This window comes from Lactuca sativa, chromosome 4 (assembly GCF_002870075.4).
Source record: "Lactuca sativa cultivar Salinas chromosome 4, Lsat_Salinas_v11, whole genome shotgun sequence".
Lineage (NCBI taxonomy): Eukaryota > Viridiplantae > Streptophyta > Magnoliopsida > Asterales > Asteraceae > Lactuca > Lactuca sativa.
The window spans coordinates 44,508,668-44,531,285 of NC_056626.2; the positions used below are offsets into that span (position 1 = coordinate 44,508,668).

The 22,618-nt window shown below is 36.0% G+C and overlaps 4 protein-coding genes across 5 annotated transcripts; 2 read left to right on the forward strand and 2 right to left on the reverse strand.

Moving 5' to 3' along the window:
• The first annotated feature begins 504 nt into the window (after positions 1-504).
• Positions 505-2,379, forward strand: LOC111914676 (F-box protein CPR1). 2 transcript variants are annotated; one of them, XM_023910374.3, is made up of 2 exons: positions 505-740; positions 837-2,379. In XM_023910374.3, the coding sequence occupies exon 2, from the start codon at positions 851-853 to the stop codon at positions 2,111-2,113; it is 1,263 nt and encodes a 420-aa protein (XP_023766142.1). In that variant the 5' UTR covers positions 505-740; positions 837-850; the 3' UTR covers positions 2,114-2,379. The 2 variants fall into 2 exon arrangements, with proteins under 2 accessions (XP_023766142.1, XP_042756858.1); XM_042900924.2 differs by having other exon boundaries at positions 840-2,379.
• Positions 2,380-6,922: 4,543 nt separating this feature from the next.
• Positions 6,923-7,689, reverse strand: LOC111914677 (LOB domain-containing protein 2). Its single transcript, XM_023910375.2, has one exon. The coding sequence runs from the start codon at positions 7,687-7,689 to the stop codon at positions 6,985-6,987; it is 705 nt and encodes a 234-aa protein (XP_023766143.1). The 3' UTR covers positions 6,923-6,984.
• Positions 7,690-19,015: 11,326 nt separating this feature from the next.
• LOC111914678 (glucosidase 2 subunit beta) lies at positions 19,016-20,489 on the forward strand. Its single transcript, XM_023910376.3, has 5 exons — positions 19,016-19,216; positions 19,296-19,409; positions 19,766-19,861; positions 19,948-20,136; positions 20,264-20,489. Exons 1-5 carry the CDS (start codon positions 19,111-19,113, stop codon positions 20,365-20,367), a joined length of 609 nt encoding a protein of 202 aa, XP_023766144.1. The 5' UTR covers positions 19,016-19,110; the 3' UTR covers positions 20,368-20,489.
• Positions 20,482-20,964, reverse strand: LOC111914580 (RING-H2 finger protein ATL52). The gene has a single exon (XM_023910286.1). It carries the CDS (start codon positions 20,962-20,964, stop codon positions 20,482-20,484), a length of 483 nt encoding a protein of 160 aa, XP_023766054.1.
• Positions 20,965-22,618: the final 1,654 nt, after the last annotated feature.

A 22,618-nucleotide genomic window follows, 5' to 3' on the forward strand; every position in this document is an offset into this window, starting at 1 on the left:
ATCAAATGGTATGAGTAATTGGCCTTAAAATAAAGGTTGGTATTCAATGTTGGATGTTGTTGGTGTCTTTCTCCTAGATATTCTCTTCATTGGACATTAGGTACCTCTTTTAGTCATTTAGTTATTGTCCATTAGATTTTTTGGTGTTTTTTTAAATTCCTATGTATTTTCTCTTTGTCCTTATGTATTTGTAGTCTATTTCCTTTAAGTGTCCTAGCTCCTAGCGGGTTCTTTCTAATATATATTAATTCAGCCGTGCAAAAAAAACCTCATACCGAATAACCCAAAATCCGGCAATTCGAACAACCGAATCTTCACGGCGTGACTTGGTGAACAAATATCTTAGTTTTATTCGCACTGCGTACATGACGAAAGACCGCGGCAAGTAACGGGCCCACGTTTATTCCAACCCCGACAATCACAACGTTGGATATAAATTATGCGTAAATTATGTGTCTCCTATATTAACCTATATGTAGTAAGTAATTGATTAAATCGTCAATATACGATAGGCAATTGAGTTCGCGACATCAGGTTACGACGAGTAAATGTATATATATAATTTAAAAGAAGAGGATCTCAACATCACACCAACCCCACTCCGTCTTCACCACTTTCTGTGGACGACTTCTTGTATTTCAGTTCTTATACGTTACCAGTCAATCCAATGTAAAGATCCAAATAAGTATTCAGATGTTTATGTTCCAATCAGTTCTTCAATCCAATCACTCATGATCGAGGTATTTTTATAGAAAAAGATCGGATTTTTATGTTTCTATTAAAACAATTTGATTGTTTTTAGCCCACCCTCGTCAGAATTTCCTAAATCCGTGCAGCAGATCGAGTAAAAATGGCGGAGAAAGCTAGCAAAGCGATGAGCTTACTGAAGTTAGCGGAAGAACGAGCTAAGTTGAAGAAAAAACTCGAGGAAGGAAAACAAAAGCAACAGCTAGATTCTGTACCTTATCTTCCAAAAGATTGCGTATCCAATATCCTTGTCCGATTACCTCTCGAATCCCTTCAACGATCCAGATTCGTTTGCAAGCCATGGTATAGCATCATCAACAGCCGTACATTCGTTCACGACAATCTTCAACGAGCTGAGAAGGTCTTGATATTCTTGAGCCCCTTCAATCTTGTTTCTCGCTGGTCTGATAAAGATTCAGTTTTCCGCGAAAACACTAATACGTTTTCTGTTGAAGCCAAGATCTTCGATCTGAAATCAGTTCATGTGCTTCATCGACCTCTAATCGACTCATCATCAAAGTATGCTATCAGATACATGATGTTAGCCGATGGGAAGATAAAAATAGGTGAGCTTAACGCCACTTGTTTGGGCAAAATTAGAGCAACCTGCGATGGTTTAATCGTGATCGATAACAAATTGAAGAAAGGCGAATTGGTGATCATGAATCCGGTCACTCGCGAACTGGGTTTACTTCCCTTAGGCACGATATACCCTTCACATGAAGAATCATTAGCGCTTGTGAATTGTACACAAGGGTACAAACTAATTCACTTGTTTCGTGATGAATCACAGTTCATTGGGTGTGAGGTTCTAAGAATTGGTGAAAGATCATGGAGGGTAATCGATGGGCCATCTTTTGGGCTCTTGAAATGGTTTGGATACGAACCGGTTTTTGCAATTGGTGCATTACATTGGGTTCCTGAAATTGATCATAGTGAATACATAGTCTCAATGACTATAGATGATGAGAAGTTTTACAAGATCGAGCTTCCAAAAGTTAGTAGATTCAATGATAGAATAATGGAAGTTTCTGGATGTCTTTGTTTCGTGGCACATGAAGAAATGAATGAAATAAGCATTTGGATATTGGAGAGTTTATGTGGAGAATGGAAAAAGATATATACCATTGGAGTTGGGTGTATACGAGATTTGATCCCCCTTTATTTTCCGAAATTTAAATGGGAGATATATTTCATGGATAAAGATGGTTCGGTTTTCGCTTTTGATTTTGAAAAGGAACAAATGCGAAAAGTTGTGGTCAAGAAAGAGATTTTTCCGATTCATCCATCTGCTTATACGATTCATGTCAATAGCCTCGTTTCGTGGTCAATCACAGAGAATGGTCACGATGATATTGACCCATAGAGCACTAAATATGTAAAAATGGTAAATTTATATCTGACAGTCTCACACAGTTTATTTTGGACCTTCGGGTAAGCATTATAGGCTTTTGAATATGAAACCTTGTTTTTAGAATTCCACTTTTAGGTTTCATTGGTGGTCTATATCAATAAGTGTGTCGTATCACTTTATGTAGTTCCTTATAGATTTTCACATATACCAAAATGTGAGTCATGTGTATATATTATTATTTACATATATACCAATCAAATATATTGTTTTGAGTGCAATTATCTATTCAATTAATTTACAAAATACTAGTTAGATATGAAATGAAATAAAGAGTTTAAGAAGTGAAATAATATTACATTTGTATGATAGAAAAAAGTACTAAAACAAATGGAAAAAAGGGTAGGGTAATCAAGAGGCCAAGAATTTTGAGCTGCCATAGAGTTATTGAACTGTTTAGCCGACCTGTATATAATTATCAAATCATTAGTAACTTTATAACAAATAAATTACAATCTATGATTTGATACATATATAATAACAACATTTAACAACAATAAAATTATCATTCATTTACTCGTATTTATTATCAATGTCAGAGTTACATAAAATTTGGTTTTAAGATGCATACAAAGGTTGTAATGTATGACAACTATGGCTGCAAGTGGTCTTAAACCGATCCCCCCACAACATCAGTCTTCATTTAGTATTTAAGGTTATATAATTTTTTTATATGTACTTTTGTAAAAAGAAAATTGTATAATGTTATAGTGATTTTTAAATATATTAACTTGATAAGAAGAGTATATAACCTAAAAATAATAATTTTGAGATATAATATAAAATCAATTGAAATATAAACACTTCTATTGAATTAAATGAAGAATAAAATTGTACACATTACAAATGTTGTTAAACAAATTACCTAGCAAAAAAGGACTATTAACACATAAGAAGCCAGGCCCAGGCATGGAACTGCCCATGGGCCTAAACTCAAAAGCATGGAGCAACAGGCCATGGCCAACTATAGTTGTAGTATCCATATTTTATTTTATTTTTTAAAATAACAATTATTATTTTACAACTTCTTATTTTGTTTTGTATGTATAATAACTTTTTTGTCTATTATTTCATACAATGTTCTATTAAAATGAACTGAAAATTTATTTTTACTTAATATTTCAAAATTTTATGTTGACAATTTATTAATTTTTTTTAACAAAACCATAACAGAGTTGAGATAACTATGGAGCTCGTATTTTTCACTAAAAAATGAAAAACATTTTTCCCGCCACCACACATTGCCAATGTCTTCTTCCTCTTCTCATTCACCTCTACCGGTGATCACCACGATGCCATCTTTGACTTTTTCTTTCTCTTGCACTTCGTTGTTCTTGAAATATTATGAAGTGACGATGTCAATATCTCAAACATGCCAGCTAACCTTTGTTTTTCAAGTTTTTCGCATTTGAGTAGCACCTTTCAAATATCAAAAGAGTTTTTGCAATGGATGCAAAAGTTCTTATACATATGCACTAGACTCTTAATTAATTAAGAGGGATCGTTAACATTCACGATGTTGCTAGCAAGATTGATAAATAGATGAAACGACAACAAAATTTGTTGGTGAATTTAGTATCATCATGGCATTTTAAGTAATTGGAACTAACATGTGAGCTAAGGGGCTTCATAATTTGTACTCTAATATATGTACGGAGTTTGTGCAGAGTGCACGCATGTATAAGATCGAATTAGAAACCAGTCCGACGACTAGTCGGGGGTCCGGGGGCAGTGCCCCTTTGGCGGGGTTTAGGGGCAGCGCCCCTAGCGGGGTCCAAGGAGCAGAGCCCCTGGCTGGGGACCCGCTGAATGACGACCTAACCCTAATGAAACCCTAATTTTGTTTAATATATAAACAACTCTTCCTCTACAGAAGAGGGGGACGATCTTAAGCTCTTGTTTTATCATACTTTCACAGAATCCTCTAGCATATTGGCTTACGATTTTTGTGCCTAGAATCGTAAGTGTCCACTTGGATTATTCTAGGTTGAATTTCTTGTAACCCATGCATAGGGTAGAAATATCAGTTCGGAAAGTGATATCACGATCCAAGTTGGTATCCAGATCTCCACCATAAACCCTACTTTTCCCTACAAAATTTCCAATCCAATGAACAAATTTTGGAAAAATGACACAAGGCCAGGAGATCCAAGCCCAGTAAACTAGATATTTCCATGAAAACACTTCTAGAGAAGAAGCTCACCCTTTGAGAATCTTTTTGGTGATGAAGTGTTTCTGTTAATGGTTCTTGATTGGGTTTGACAACAATGCATGTAATTCAAGAAACGACGAGGAAGGAGGGAGCACAACGATAATGCTTGTAATTCAAGAACATATGGCAAAAAAATTTAAGAAATTATTACATATTAAAACCGTTCGTTATTTTCCATGAAAAAATAAGAGAAAAGAACAATGAGCTTTTGAGTGTGAAGAATTGATACATTTATCTCCTTAGTAATGGATGGGATGAACTTGGAAATGGCACATGATGGTCGGCGATGGAAGAGAAGCTGGAGATGACACAGTGGTAGTGGTTGGTAGAAGAGGATGGGAAGGGGAAAAATAGTGTCGCATAAGACTAGATATATTTCACTTTTCACTTTACACTTTTCATATGTCCTCTTCACAACCTAGTAAATAATCACATTTCACTCCATCTTTTATTTTTAATTTATTTTTAAAATATATTTTATATAAATATTAAATCTTTTTATAGAGAATTAAAAACCATAAACTTTAATATATATTTTTTATAATTTTTTAGTATATATATTATTTAATAAAAACTAAAAAAGAATAAGAAAAGAAAAAATAACGTTTTTAACATTGACCAACCAGAAGAAGAGAAAAATAGATGGAAAACTAAACCGCATCCAAGGTATGGTGTTCCTAAGTGCGGTTCCTGCCAAGTCATCTACCACACGTTGTGGTTTGGATTACACCTTCGAGTCTAAGGGTCATGGTGAGGTAATGTGTTTTTTCATTTTTTTTTATAATAAAAATGAGGCCCATAATTTATATTAACCATGGTTTTGTAATTACTTTTCCGAACACTACGGTTAAGTTAGAAAGCCACAATTAATAAGGTATATAACCTAACAATTTTTCACATTTATGTATCTCATGATTTAAAACGTAAGTAGCCTCAAACCATGTCGCACAAGTTGATGACATATAAAAGATATATTGTTTCGATATGTGTTTGAAATTGAAGTTCACATATTTAGCGATTAAAATGTTAATTTGGGTAATTGCTTGTATAGCATTTTGAATATAAAATAGAGGGAAATTGTTCAAAATGACCAACGTATATTTTATTTGTCCAATTTTAATTACTGAATTTATTTTTGCCCATTTTTAGATAATAAATTTTCTAAAGCCGTCTAATTTATTCTCTTTAACTGAGTAACATATATACATAATACCGAATAAACTTTAAGAAATTTGTTATAAATGACCAGGGAGAGTTATTCTGTTTTTCAACTTTTTTTTGTTGTTCAACTTACTTTTATCCTTTTTTAGGCAATAAACTTCTCAAAATCATCTTATTTTAATTATTTTATTTGGCTATAAACCTTAACCTGCTTGCATGATATTTTTTATTATCTATATTAAAACTTTGTTATAATAGTAAGATGACATGGCTTTTATAGGTATGACTTGACAATCTAGCCTCTTAAAAACACAAATTCAATTAGCTAGTCTGGAAGGGAATCAAATTGGTTACGTGTGTTGTCTTCGTTTTTGGGAAACATGAGGTTCTAACACATTGATTAAATTTTACTACAAATCATTGAATAATGTCATCTCAGTCGGTTAAAGAAACTAAAATAAGACAATTTTGGAAATCTAAAAGTGTATAAAAATAAGTTAGTAACTAAAAGTGGACAAATGTAATTATTTTTATTGGTAATTTATCACATTTTCTCCAAAGTTTAACCGATATTACCTACAATACTTGATTTAAAGGGCTTGAAAAATTCATTAAAGATAGACAAAAAAAAAAATTAAATGTCTAAAATGAACAAATGGAATAACTCATTGATAATTTTCAGCCTTTTCCCTAAAATAAAATATCCAAAATAACATTTAATAAAAAAAGAGATAACTTGTGAAATGAGAGTAAAAGTCAAGTTAGAGGAATATAGATGACTTATTTTGATTTAATATTATCTATTTTATTGAAGCCAATATAAACCTAGCTAATTATTTGACTCTTATAAAATTAAATAATGAGATTATGCTTATCCAAATATTAAATACTCGTTAGTATAATTTCAAATTTTAGGAATCACAGCTAAACATTATGGTTAACTAAATCCACATTCCGCATATTAAAATTGATCATTATATAACTAGTATATTTTCTATCTTTTTATAAAATAAAGCTCTAATTTAATTAATATTATATCGTTTCGAGAATGATCGAAACAATCTATGGTCAACTAAATCTATATGACTCAAATTGACCATTGTAACCGCGTCATTAAGATTTGTCCGCAATCTTAATTAGGGTTTGGGGGTGAACGAAAGCACTCTAAATTAAAATCTTACTTTTAAAGCATACATCCATTAGATTCAAAAAAGAATTCATTAATTAAACTTTATTAAAAAAAAGACCCTTAATTAGATGCTAATTCAATTAAATGTCACTAAAAAGGGTAAATTACAAATCTAGATTAGCTCGAGTGATCAAGATTTGTGAAAATAAACACAAAATTTTGAGCTTGAATCATACACGTATGTATTAGTCAACAAATTATCAAGAAAAAGTTTTTCATTACGAATCTAATCTTCTAAAAGAAGCAAAACAAATTAATACCTTGCTAGTAAAATTGACTGAAGTCGTTCATCATATGCTGCTGTGGATGAATCAAAGAACCTTGTTGTTGATCTCTTTCTTGCTTTAATTTCTCCATATTTTGCAAAGATCCATAGTTGAACATACGCGAATTATCAATACCACCACCATTACCGATCCCATTGCTATGAATATAATCCAACACTGCACCATTGTTAATCCCATTGTTGTCACCATTCCATGATCCAATCAAACGTTGCTGCCCAGATTTATTGTTGTACAAAACCCCATTTTGCGTAATGGGAATTTGTCGAAGATGATGATGATGAATATTAGCTTGTTGGTATTGTGTTTTATAAACCCTAAGTTCTTCTGAAACCCTCTGAAACTCTCCTAATGGCCCTAACACAGGATCTTTAAGCCGACAATTCGCTTCCCAGATGAGTGAATCCACCGCTTTTTTCCCGTCTTCCCTAGTCAAATCCTTCACCAATTTAGTCACATTACTAACACCGAAGACCTTATGAACAGCTTGAAAATCTTGGGTTTTTTCCGCTGGAAAAAAAGGTGCCAAGATGCACTTTTCTGTGCACTTCTTTCGCTGGTGGCGGCATGATGCGCATGCAGGAACTCCGCCTCCGCCATTGGTGGTGGTTGTCGGTGGCGGAGATGGGGAGGGTGCAGCCTCAAGAACCCTAATGGTGGTTGTAGTAATGTGACTCTTCTGCATCTTTTGATGAACTATATAAATCAAGAATTGAGGGGAGATGATCAAGAAAAGCTTTGAATGAAAGAATATTATTTGATCGATTTAGGGTAAAAAATTAACAAGTATGATAATTTACATCTATATATAAACAAGATCTTGACCCATGTGCCGTATCACAATTCTAAACAAGATACCATTTATATTTATACCTTTGTTTATGTCAAGAATGAAAAGGGTGTTTCTTGAATAATATAATTAATAAAATCCTTGAAAAAGATAAGTAGACATACCAAGAAATACTATGTTTCTGTGTGTATCTGTGTGTGGGGTGGGGTGGGGTGGGGTGGGGTGGGGTGGGGGTAGGGGAAGGAGAGTGATATCTAAATATTACGCATGGAAAGATTGAGGATTTGTTTAAAAAGGTTTAGGGTTTTATGGGTGTTTGTAGGTGGTTCACATGAAGACGAAGGGTGTGTGTATATATGTTCAACTAAATTTAACTTAATCCCCCTAGATTTTAGCAAATGTCATCTAGGTCCGAAATATTTTCTACCTATGTCTTAACTCTTAATGATATGTCTTCACTAGAAAAATGGATCCAAATGAACAAGTGTTCATAAAGAAAGAACATACATGTAACGGGTTTCATGCTTAGCTTTTTTTTTTTTTTCCTTTTTTCATCATATATTCATTTAAAGATTTGCTTGATCATATATTCATAATTCATTTAAAGATTTGATTGGAAAGATGTATAGGAATTTGTTCATACCATAAATTAATCTGAATAAAATAACTTTAGATACATCATCCATTTTAATATAAATATTTCCTAACTTATTTGGTAATAATTTGTTTTTTTTACTAGACAATAAATACTTGAACAATGTTTATAGTCGGGTTAAATTAGTGCCAATTAAAATCGATATTTTTATTGGACATTATTGTTGGATAGACTACCTATAACTATAAGAACAAACTTGGAGATACATGGCATAGATATTTCTTCTTCTTCCTGCCTATAGAGCAAGAGACCAATAAACATCTCTTTTTTTCTTGTCAAGTGGCCTCGAAGTTACGATCTCGGATCTTCAAATGGGAATAGATAAATTGTTGATCGTTTCCTATGACCTATGGTAACTGACTTTTGTGGTTTAAAGCTATTCGTTTTAGGAAAGGTGCTAAAGATTTACTAGAAGTTGTTTTTTACGTGATGTGTTGGCATATTTGATATTTTTGTAACACTCTTCTTTTTGGTAAAGAAAAACCAAAACAAACTCACATTTTTTATAACATAGCAACTCATATTTACATATGGTGTAACCATAGACATAAATTTTATTAATTGGGTCAGTTGGCTTCCCAACCCAATTGTCGTTGTTATGTAATTATTTGTTGTGTTTTTTTTTCCGGTCTAGTTTCTTGCTAGTGGGTTGCAAATAAAAATTTTATCGTTCAGAAAAACAAATTAAAACTATTAAAATGAAGTTCTTTTAAGATTTTTAATTTGCAATTTGGTCTGAACGAACAGAAAATGTGTGCACCAAAATTAGCCATTTTCAATTCCGAGAACTTTTTCAATTGGATCCTGAATTCAATGAGACTCGCCATAGAGATCGACTTTAGGGACTAACTTTAATAAACTCGAAGGTTTGGGTGGTAAGAGAAAATAAGAGAAAAGGGCTGGGGGTTGAGTGGGATATATAAGGTTTTGGATATGGAAAGATTGGAAAGGGTAAAAAAATTGGTAAACTTTGCAACTTGCAATGATTATGCTTATTTGTACGGTATAAAGATCCGTAAAGATACCAATGTTATCCATTATTTTAATCTTTTTTAAGATACAGAAATTTTCTAAAAAGCAACTGTACATTTTATTTCAAAACCATAATTTTATGTTTTTCTTCAAGAAAATCACTTATATTTTTATATTTTTAAAAACTAGCTGTGAAACCTGTATATTATACGGGTTGATTAAAACAAAATGCCGAATACGAACGATTAAATAGTAAATTTATTTGAATTTGAAATTTAAAATTTGAAATAAGTGAAAATTATGAGAAAAAACATGCAAAAAATAAATTAATGAAAATTATAAATTTAATTATCAGACTCGTGTACTAAACTGGTTAATTATAACAAAACGGTAAACACAAAGGTTTAAATTGTAAATTTATTTGAAGTTGAAGTTGAATTTGAAATTTAAAATTTAAAATTTAAAATTAATAATAGGTTTAATTTGTGGGAACTAAATTAATGATATATTGGAAATAAAAATTAAAATAAATGATAAGTGGAAAAATAAATATATCTCAAAATTATGACAAAATGACATGTGGCCAAGTGAAGAAGAGAAGGACATATGACAAAATAATTCTCATTTATTAGGGTAGATAATTCAAATTTATTATCTTTTTCAAAAAACTATTATTTTTTCTTCGAGATACAACCTAATTTTTATCATGGAGATAGTTTATTAATGGAGATACAACCTAAAACTTTATCATGGAACATAGTTTGTTAACCATGAAAATCATTCAAATTATTATCTTTTTTAAAAGAACTATCATTTTTTTCTTCTAGAGATACACGTAATTTTTGATCATGGAACATTGTTTCTAAACCATTAAAATTGGATGGAGTGGTGTTCGGCATGCCTAGCTAGAATCTTTTTGCCGAGAGGAACACCAGCCCTTGTTGACATTATCAAGCAAAAAAATGTCGAGCTCGGCATGTTTATGTGGACTCTCTCTTCTTTCCTTTTCTCCCATTCTTGCCACTCTCTTCTCTCCTACTCCATTTACATGATAAAAATACATCAATCCTAGGTTGAGCAGAGCTGGAGTTCGATGCCTATCATAATTCATTGCGGTCTAAGGGTGGAATGGTTCGAGAATATTACTCATGACTAGGGCCAGTCCATAGGTTTTTAATGTCATTGGCGAAAAACATAATTATGCCCCTATATTTATGGGAAACTCATGCAACACAAAATTATACATATCGGCAAAAAAGACCCGAATAAATACTCTCATTCTATCTCTTATAACAAAAAGAGGCAAATTAATAGCAATCAAATTTGCAAATATGTAATAACCATTTAAAAACTATAATAAACAAAACATAATATAATCTTGTTAACAACTATAGAGACACATGACGTATAGTATTAGCAAAAAAAATATTTGCAGAAAAACCATTTGTAGCGCCTCGATTCTCAGGTAATTCTTAAATAAGATTTATTGGCTTAAGCTCTACTCGACGAGTTGGTTAACCTACTCGTCGAGTAGCAGCGGGGTGAGATTGCGTGTTAAGTGACCTACTCGACGAGTCCATGTTGGGACTCGGCGAGTAGGAGCTGACAGTGGAAACTCTAAATCTCGGGGTTTGCACCTCTATTTAAAGGAGCCTTAGCCTCCTTTGGCCTATTTACAGTCTTTGAGAGCCCCCTAAAACCCTAATTCGTGTGTGTGTGCCTTGGTGTGGTATTGAAGCTTGGAAAAGAGAATCTTGGAGGAAGAAAGCTAAGAGTGCAAAGGAAATTGAAGAAAGGAAGGAGTGGGAAGCCGGATTTACCTCAGCTAGCATCCTTAGGAGGTATCAAAGTGCCATCCTTACTTCCCTTTTTCCCTTTTGTTGAGTTTCTAGGGTTTTTATGGATTTTCAAGTTGGTATGAGGAGCTATGGGCTAGATCTGAAGTTGTAACTTCAGATCTGGACCCTCCTTGGATTCTAGAAGCATAAAGTCACAGTCTTGGTTGTGATTAAGGTCCTTCTTGAGCATGAAGTTCCATTAAGAACTTAAAATAGGCATTTGGAGCCTTTATAGCCATGCATGCACGTAAAGTTTGCAACTTTACGTAATAAACATGCCCTAGAAGCTTGGATCTATGAGTTGGAATTGTTGCATGGCTCAAAACAAATATGTGTGGAAAAAGGACTGAATGGACTTGGCGAGTCGCAGGTTGACTCGGCGAGTCACATGAAGATGGTCGTGAACTCGACGAGTTGGATGAACAACTCGGCGAGTCCGATGAAGATCGCCATCAGACTCGACGAGTTGAAGAACAACTCGGCGAGTCGGATGAGTTTTCTATTGGATGTATATAAAGGTGTATCCGTCGAGTTGTAAGGAAGGAACTCGACAGGTGGCCTTAAAGCTTGATCGAGAATCAAAGGAACTCGACGAGTCACTCCGATGACTCGGCGAGTTGGAATGTACTTCAGGGAACTCGGCGAGTAGCCGAGGGTACTCGACGAGTTAAGGTAAACATGGACTGTTGACATTGACTGAGGACTTTGGCTTTGACCAGGGGTTGACTAGTTGGTTGTGGAGTACCTTATAAGGTTAAGGACTTATGAGTATGACGTACTATGATGATAGGTGGTGGAGCCTGTGTCAAGAGATCTGAGAGTTGGAGTTTACCTTTCGTGTCGACATCTGCGAGGTGAGTTATCCTCACTATATCGATAGGGTCTACGGCACCAAGGTCGGCCCTTTAGTTGTTATTGTTATGGTATGCTACATGTGGTTATGATATGTTAGATCGGTATCCAGATAGAGAGTATGTTGTCATGCTCTTATGATCCGTTAGGATTGATATGTTAGTGACCTGGTTAGGTCGGTGTTTTGGTTATGAGAGATTACTATGATTGATGATCTGTGAGATAGTTATATCTGATAATTGTACATGTACGGGTTGATGTGCTTATTGATCTGATTAGATCGACTTCCTGGTAATTAGGACAGTATTATGTTAGTGACCTGGTTTAGGTCGGTATCCTGGTATATAGGATGATGCTATGTTAGTGACCGGTTAGGTCAGTATCTTGGTTAGAATGTTGATATGCCTTATGATACGCTAGATCGATTTGTTTGTCTATGGACTGTTATGTGATTACCTATTATATGTGGACATGGTTATTTGCTTGTGGTGGGGTTGAGGCGGTCCTGCTTTGTGTTGAAGGCCAATATACCCTATGAGTGGACCGAGGAGACTGTAGGCCCACGTGGCGGACCAGTCATGCCGAAGGCTCGGGATAGATTCAGACAGACTGTAGGCCCGGTAGGGCGGTCAAGTCAGGCCGATGGCCCAGTATTCATGTTGATTGATTGATTATTACTGATATGGTATTGTCAGTGGGGTATTGGTATTTTGGGGCTAGCTCACTAAGCCCTCGGGCTTACAGTTTTCAGTTTACTGTTCAGGTACTTCAGGAGGTCATGGAAAGGTGAAGGCGTGACCGTACCGCTCCTCATTCTTATGTTATGATTTTTGGGACACTCTGATGGGAAATGATTTGAAAACATTTGTAAACAAATTTATTTGGTTTCTATTTATGATTTTAAAAGTTTAAATTTAGCGTAAAATTTATGGTTGTTACAAGTTGGTATCAGAGCCTTGGTTTGAGTGAATTGGAGGAACACTCGTGTGAATCCAGTCTCAAATCAAGGAGATTTTCGGAAAATAAGTTTTAAAATGGTTTTCAAAATAAAGGATGGAGGATGCAAAGGGTACGATCAGCCGGAGCCTGTAAGTAAACCCCAAAATACCATGCAGTTATTTGATATTCTGATATGTTAGAACAGCATGCTAGTGCTAGGCTAGGGATCTTCAGGAATCACATGATAGATTTGCCTGATTGCATGATGCCTATTAGCCTAGGGTTTCTTGTATGTGGAATTGACATCATAACTGTAGATGTTTAGTGTATGCATCGCGGCTGTGCATAATAAAGACCTTATAGCTTGAGAATGTTGATTCGGCCTTCGGGTAGGATTGGATATTTGAAAGTCTATTGGGTCCAGCGTTATGTGCAGCTAGCATGCACTAGCGCTGCAGGGGATGATGGAATTTTCATGGATGTGTGAGTCGTGATAAGTGGTGAGACTATATGCGAGATATTTGGTATTCCCCTAGAAATGAGGGTTGAGCGCATTTCATATGATGATGATATGGTTAGGGCATTGTGGTGATACTTGAGACAAATATGGGTAGGTGTGGAAGGTAGTATGGGCCCGTACTATTGAAAGCACAGGACCCATACGCGTAGCAAGGAAACCAAAACCCCTAGGGTTCTTGGGTTTTGGTCTCCCGACATTATGTTATTTATCTGATGACTTGTGCATATATATTTCAGTATGGTGGTGACGAGATGTGTTGCTTCGAGATCCGAATCAGGATTAGGATCGGGGTCGGGAGACGGAGGGTTGGAGGTGCCGGTAGCACCTGAGCCCGTGGTTCAGATAGGGACTGAGGAGTTGGATGCCAGGATCCGGGAGATCATGCACGACGAGATTGTTGCTGCGTTCCGAGCGCAGCTGCCAAAAATGTTTGGGTCAATTAAGACTGCGATGGTTGAGTATTTTGATGAGCGATATGCAGCTCTAGCAGAGACAGTTGTCGTCGCAACCACTTCGGCTGTAACTACGACAGGGGTTGGAGGAGGAGCCGTCAGGGCCTTCCAATACCGGGACTTCGATAATACGAAGCCCCCGATGTTTGATAGTATACAGGATGCAATTAGGGCTACAAGGTGGTTATCTGATGTGGAGGGCTGTTTCTTCACGTGCTCATGTCCTGCTGACCAAAAGGTCAGGTGTGCCCTGAACCTGCTGAGGCTTGGGGCAAAGGACTGGTGGAGGCTGACGACTGGGTCGTATATTGATGATCAGCGGGCTGCTGTTACTTGGGAGTAGTTCAGAGATATGTTATGCACCCGCTACGTTCCATGCGTTGAGCGGGAGCGGCTTGCGCAAGAGTTTATGACGTTGAGACAGGATGGGGAGTCTGTGATGGAGATTACCCGTATGTTCACAGAGAGGGCTATGTTTTGTCCAGAGTTTGCTTCAGAGCAATCTCAGATGACTCGTTATCTAAGTATGCTCAAGACTGATATTCGACAGTTTGTGTCTACACAACGATGTGATGCCCTCCTCGATCTTCAGGAAGCCGCGAGGTGGTGTGAGTTGGAGTTAGAGCTGCAGCAGAAGGAGCAGCGGCAGGCACCGACACAGTCTCAGTCGGCGCCTAAGCGGTCTAAGAGCGCTGATACACGACCTGGGGGTCAGCAGAGCCGCACTTGTGGAAAGTGTGGCAGGGTTCATTCGGGAGTTTTTAGAGCAGGAGGTGGGTGCCATAAATGTGGCAAGGAGGGGCACTATGTCAGGGGACTGCCGTGTAACGCCCGTAGATCAGGGTTAGTCAACTTAGAGACGATAAGCATCAAAAATGACTTTTTTATGGAAGATTATTTAGAAGGATTAATCTTAACCAAGTTGTAGTATATGTCACAAGGTTTCCGTGCATATAAAGAACGCCAAAATCCGAGTTATAACGAAGAAGTTATGACCTGTCGAAGTTTTGCGACAGAACCGACACGACCTAGCGCGACCCAGCGCGTCGTAAATAGTGAATTTAAGGTTGATAGATATCTATCCTTAGTGATCTAAACGAGAATTGAAGATTTCATCGATAGTAGTGCAACGACGGAAAGACAGACGAAAACGGACGTCAGACGAAGGAGTTATGAGTTTATAACGGAGTTTTCCTGTCCCGGCCTACAAAAAATAATATATAAGTAATATAATTATAATATATTAAAAATAAAGTCAAAATTAGCCAATGGAGTCTAAACGAGAGTTGTAGAGCATAATCTCATCTTCGCGGCGATATAAAGAACGTCGAAAATAGAGTTCGTATGCGAAAGTTATGAATTTCTGAAGTTCGGGGCGCGAAACCCCAAAACTGTCAGAGACCACAACGTGGCAAGCAGTGCCACGACGTGGCAAGTCTCCTGACACCTCCGGGAGGCCCCCAGATGCAACTTGGGATGACGCATGCAGTGACGACCAAGCCCACGACGTGGAAAAAGGTTGCCACGACGTGGCAAGGGCCAAATTTGCCCCATAAATAGATTTGAAGGGCCAGCCGAGTTTGGTTGCTCATTCTCTCTTCTCTCTCTCTCGTTTTACCTTGATTTGCGTGCAAGAAATATCCCGAAGCCCCGGTATCAACCCCGAGACCCGAAGCGAGTCCCGAATCCCCGAAGATCCCGAAAAGAAAAGAGTTTCCGAGCCGAAGCTATGCCCGCGAGAAACCCGGTGTGTGAAGATATCCCGGTTTCACCGAAGAATACTACTCTTAGAGCTGTAGTGTTGTCCGATCATCTTCTGATCAAGTGAGTGTGTGGTTACTTTCTTCTAACACATAAATACGAAGTATTTTATACGAAATACGTGTTATGTGTATATTTTGTTGTTATATGTGTGAATGTATATTCACTTTCTTCTACCGCATAGATATGAAGTATTTGCTATGAAGTATGTGCTAGGTGTTTATACATTGTTTGTTTACTTGAGATAAATGTTGAAATAATGTGTTATACATGTTTTAAAAGATTTAAACTTTATATGTGTTTGCATCTACAAATATGTTGGGTAGAACATGGGCAGATGAAATAGTTGATATGAGACGAAATAATAGGTGTTTTGAACTCAATGTGTTCATTAGGTATTTTGAACTATATGTGTTCACTTGGTGTCCTTGAACTCAATGTGTTCATTAGGTATTTTGAACTATATGTGTTCATTAAGTATTTTAGAACTCAGTGTGTTCATTAGGTATTTTTGAACTCTACGTGTTCACTTGGTGTTTGAACTCAATGTGTTCATTAGTTATTTCCGAACTCTATGTGTTCACTTGGTATTTTTGGACTCAATGTGTTCATTAAGTATTTTTGAACTAGATGTGTTCACTTGGTGTTGTTAAACTGAGTGTGTTCACTAAGTGTTTTAGAACTAAGTATTCACCAGATGTTTTGAATTAATGGTTCACTAGGAGTGTTAGAACTAGGTGTTTGTTAAGTATGTTGAACTAAGTGTTTACCAATCGTAATTTGTGGACCTTGGCAGTGGTGGACTTTGTGTCAATTCCTTAGGTCAATCCTTAGGAATAAATGGATAAAGGATAGTTGATTCTTAGGGTAAATCCTTAAGAAATAAAGGAGATAATGGGAATGAGTATTTGGGTTGATTGTTTGATAATTCAATATAATAAATGTATTATTGTGGGTTGACAACCCTACATGCTCACCAGGCTCCCAAGCCTGACCCACTCAGTTTTCTTTGCATTACAGGTAATGGCACAAGAGTATAAATTGGTGGACTTGATGAGAGATTTTGGATTATAGATCAGTAGTTACAAATAACTGTTGTAAGGTCTATTTTATATTGTTTATGCTTTTGGTCTGTATCGGAACATAACATCCCGAAGTTTTATTATTTAATGAAAATACATTCTCTTTGAGAAACGTTTTGATAAATTTTATCATATTTTGTTTTGGGAACAAATTCCGCAACCGTTTTCTTTAAACGATTACTCTGATTTTAAAATAAAGCATAAACAAACCGGTCTTTTCTGGCCGAGAAATTGGGGATGTCACAGTTGGTATCAGAGCATTAGTTTAAGCGAACTAGGAATTTGTAGGAAATTTCTAGACTTAAACTTAGAATGCTAAGTAATGATTGGGAGGAGTGTGTCTAAAATATGTTAGGTAGTACACCTAAATTGACACAAACACTAGTTTATTTTAGGAGCCATGCCTAAAATGCTTTTATGTGCTAAATATTATATATTGCCATATATGATATTATTTGTTCGGATCTATGGTCTGTTGCCGACCGGATCTGGAAACCTTATGTGTTTAGGATTCTAAGCGTATGTCTATGGTATTAGAACTAGCATGTAAATGTTTCGGAGTGATAAGGATGATTTAATTATCTATCGTGGATGAGGATCTAATTTCACCTTATTCGGTGTGTAGATCAAAAATGGTAAGAACCAGGAGTGGCGTTGGAAACGCGGATGAAAACAGGAATCAACCACCAGTGATTGAGCAAATACCTGTTGTAGCAGCAGCACCAGAACCAATAACGATGGCTGGGGTGCAAGCCATGATTCGGGCTATGTTAGCCGAACAAAGGGATGAGATGCGACAGATGTTACATGAAAATAGGGACGAACCTATCATACCTATTGAGGAACCCGATCTGATTCCCGAACAATCGGAGGAAGGAAACAATAGTCGCGATGTGAGTCAAGTTAGGACTCAATGAGAACGAAGGAACGACCCGGAAAGGGGATACAACAAGGATGGGCGAATGTACAAGAATTTCTTGGGCGCCAAGCCGCCAAGTCTTTCTGGGAGCCTAAAGTCTGTTGAGATTATGGATTGGATCTCTGAAATTTAACATCTAACATACCTTCCGGCGAAGAAGAGCAGGTACTCTGTCATACTTTTGATCCAGTATAAATTCAAATAACAATTTGTCAAAAGCAGATTTGTGAGGAACATACCCTTTGTTTAAAAATAGTCGAACAAGTTGATACCCTTCTGTGACATTTTTGTCCAAACAAAAGGCTTGGATCAAGCAACTGGCAGTATCAAGATCTGCAACAATGCCAGATTGCATCATTTCACCATATAATTCCCATACAAGATTCGTATACCCTTCTTGAATGGAAGAAAGTAAAAGACAGTTCCATGTTTCTAATGAAGGGCAAACTCCAGCTTTCTTCATTTCATCGAACACTTGGAGCGCATCCTCAATCATTTTACTTTCACACAAACACCTTATATATGATTCAAGATCAACCGACTCCGGGACAAATTGAGTAAAATCGAGAAAACTCTTTTCGTTGATTTGGACCATGTAAAATAAGGAAAATGGGGCTACAGTGGAATAGAAGATGCAAGAGAGAGAGAGAGAGAGGGAGAGAGAGAGAGGTGGGACCCTTTAATATTAAATAATTATATTTTTTTCTTTTTAAAAAAAATAAGTTAAAACTTCATAAATGGTCCCTGTGGAAGTGAAATGACAGAATTGCCCTTCACTTAACGGCCAAAAGCTAACGGAGTTAGCGAAAAAGACCAAACGTTAAAAGTTTTGAAACCACAGGGACGATCCATGAGGTTTTTGTAAATTAGGGACCGAACTTCAGATTTTCGGAAACCACAGGGACCATTTTTGAAGTTTTGTCTAATTTTTATTTTAAAAAAAGGGGATATATTTTTTAGGTGCAAAAATGGTCATTTATATGTGAAAAGACAAATATACCCTCATATGAGATGCACATGAGGGGGTTAACAACAATAATTTAACGGAAGTTAAGTGGAGGGACCATTTCTACATACAAACTAGATCAAAAGGACCTTGAATAAAAAAAAAATTAAGATTTGAACTGAACCCCAAAAAAATACATACCACAAAGACACCATTTTTGCAATTTTGTCTTTTGTCAAAAGAAAAACTTCAATGCATAACATATTTTTTAAGTAGAATAACGATGACATTCGTTGACTCCATCGGAGACTCGAAGGTCTAGAGAACTGGAGACAACTCAAAGAACGAGTAAAACTACTCAAAATCGTACCCCGGCTCCAATGGAATCAACTAATCCTGTGCTTTTCTTCATCGTCTGCTTCCTTCTCAATCTCAATTTGGCATTCTCCGATCCTTCAAATGTACCTATCGGAATCCACCCTCTAGGTTATCTGCGCGTGCGCGTGTTCTTTCTATATAAATGTTTTGCTGATTTCTAGGTTAATTTTGACTCTTTGTTTGACAGATGAGAAGTACTTTGCTTCGGAGGTCATCAAATGCAAAGATGGATCCAATTCTTTCACTAGAGATCGTATCAACGACGAATTTTGCGACTGCGTTGATGGTACCGATGAACCAGGTATTGTTAAAACTTCAAACCCTAATTAACCCTTCCGTCCACCACAAAAACATACACTTGGACATTAATCGTTGATCAAGTTTTTTTCCACCCAAATTGATCTCAAATTCAATGATTCCGAGAATACATTGATGATTACGCTAACTTCACAACAATTGACCCACATACAATACTGCTGAAATCATATTTTAATAGTGTTTGGTAAAGGTAGTGGTGATTGGTGAATTGGGGTTTCGCTTTTATGTGCACCTAATCTTCTGGTTTTGAACTTCTGATTATGATGATGACGAAAACTGTGACGTAAAGAATCTTGAAGCTAGAATCAATTCTAATTCCAAAGCTCTTATGATCTGCAGGAACATCAGCTTGCCCTGCTGCCAAATTCTATTGCAGGAATTCAGGAAGCACTCCTAAATTTTTATTCTCTTCTCGTGTAAACGACCAAATTTGTGGTATGTTCATTGGTTTATTTACCTATTTTCACTTTTCTTTCAAACATCTTCATTTTACAAGAACTTTTTATATCTTTTATTACCAGACTGTTGTGATGGAAGCGATGAATATGATAGCAGCATCATCTGTCCTAATACATGTATCATGGGTGGACATTCCGAATACAAGACCATAAATTACAATTCCAGAATCAATAAATTTGGTTCTCATTCTCCTCACACTAAACAGAAAAAAGTTAGCCAAATCGGTGAAGACACAATCCAAAAACTCCAAGGTAACACAACATAAACACAAACACTTTCCATTTTTGCTCATTAAGCATTACTAAAATTAGTAACTTTGATCATTACATGGCCCATTAGTTTCTTTATTTAGTAATGAGATCCTTTAAATGATTGCAGGTATGAAGGCGATGATAATAGTCCAAGTGATTCTCATCGGTTTTCTAGTCTTCCTTTGTCTGTGTCGTCAACGTGCCAAATCTAGAAGGAGAAATTCTCGTTAATCAACTTATTACTTCACTTATTTGATTTTTTTTTGTAAGTTGTAAGTTGTAACATCTCATTTGATTTTTATATTTATAAACCTTAAAAAGTAAAGTATATACACAGTTAAGCATTCACTCCATATTTCTTGAATTCAAAATTGATAAAAGAACATCTTGAGCACGTGGAGTAGCATTGGCTCTACACAGTGGACAATTCCCATGAGAGAAAAGCCACATGTCAATACACGTCACGTGAAAAACATGTGCACATTCCGGCATAATTCTAACTTCATCGTTTTCTTCAAACTCACCCAAACAAACCGCACATGTTCCTTCCTTAAAATCTTTCGAGTATTTATGAACGGTTAACAAGATCGATGAGGCACTTGAGGTTGAGGTGCTGGTTGTTGGGAACGATGATGAGCTGGCACTTGAGTCAATGTCAACTCTGAGCCTTGGACGGCGGTTCATTTCTGGTGGTCTAGGTGGTGAGGTGGTGGCGGGTTCATCGGTGTTATTATGGCGGCAAGTGACAAATAAGCAGTGGAGAAAAGCTACTAAAATTGCACCTGATATGACACCGAGGATTCCCATAAAGAGGGGTGAATCACCCATGGAAATATGGTGATTGGGATTTGGTTAATTTTGAAGTTAAATTGTTTACATGTAATATTTATGGTGGAGGAGTTTCGTTTGACGTTGATGCCACGGTGTATATGCAAGATTAAGATCGTAAATTTGGAAGCAAATTAACCAAAGAGTTGATTTATCTTATCTTATCTTATTTATAATATAATTAGATATTATTTGTGAAGACAAAGACAAAATAATAGTAGCATTGAAACGAGTTGCTCTCTTCGCGGCGGCACGGCGTTATTTCCTAATTAGGAGATATTTATAACTTTTATGGTGATTTGGTTCAGCCATCCTAAATACGTAATATATTTTAAATTAAAATATTAAATATTTTATTTTTTGGTTATTTATGTTTAAGTAAATATTTACACCCCGTTTCCGAGTTCAACTTAACGAGAGAAAGGAAAGGAAATAGATGAAAATGAGAAGAAAATAAAAGAGGAAATTAGTGGAAATGAGAAGAAAATAAAAGAGATTCGTGTTCCCGAGTTTCACTAAAGGAGGGAAGTTGAAGGAAGTGGAGGGAAATGAGATGATCACTTTCCCTCCTAACTTTTCTTCCGATTTGTGAGGATTTGGAAAGAAAAAACAAAATGATTCATTTTCCTTCCACTTCTCTCCAACCCGGGAACACGAAAGAAAATTTTGTTTTTCTTTCCTTTTATTTTCTCTCGTGACTTTCTTTTCTTTTCTTTATCATATGAAATTCTAGTATCTTGTATGCATGTATTGTGTATATGTCTCTCGAATGTTATATTTTGTGATCGTCTGTGATTTATTATTGTGTTTCAGCTACGTTTGGTAAGTAGAACAAAATGTGACAAAATAGAACAAGGCTTTTTGAGTTGGTGTGTGGCATTACTAGCACACGGAAAAGATGGACTGTTGAGCAAATCCAATAGGATTATTTATTCAAATTTAGTCCCATTAGAAAATATGGAACAAAATGGGATAAATTTTTATTGGACTATTTTTTTCGAAAAAAAAAAGAAGATGAAATTGAACAAAAGTTTGTAGCACTATTTTGTAAAAATTTAGTCTCACTAAAAGAAGGAACACAATGGAAGTAAACTTTGTACGTTCTATATTAACAAAACAATCCTTCTGTTTCCTTCACCAACTATCTTCTCGCCTCCGTCATCTGGTAAGCTCATCATATCTTCGCGTTCCTCTCTTCTTTCTCGTCTATTTATCTTTTAGATTTTTCTGCTTCAGTTCTCTATTTTGTATTAAATTTGTTAATTTATATATACTAATTAAATTGCCGATGTGTTTAGTCAAGAATATATGAATATCAAAATAAAAACAAACTCCAGAGTTATTGTTATCTTGGGATCCTTTTTGATATCATGAATATTATAATAAGCATTCCAATATTTGTTTCAGGTTTCAAAGCCCGCAAATATATTAGTTATCAATCATTCCAATTCCAAACATGCAACAAGAGGTATGGAGCTCTTTAAGACAAAGATATGCCTATGGACCTTTATTAACTACGGCGCCAGAACAAAATGTCAGGGTAGCACACAAATTTTAGGGGCAGCACATGGAAAATTGCACCACACTGAAATTTTCCTCAAAAAAATTCCACTGCACCGGAAAATTTAAGAGGTAGTCTGTGCTACCGTAGGCT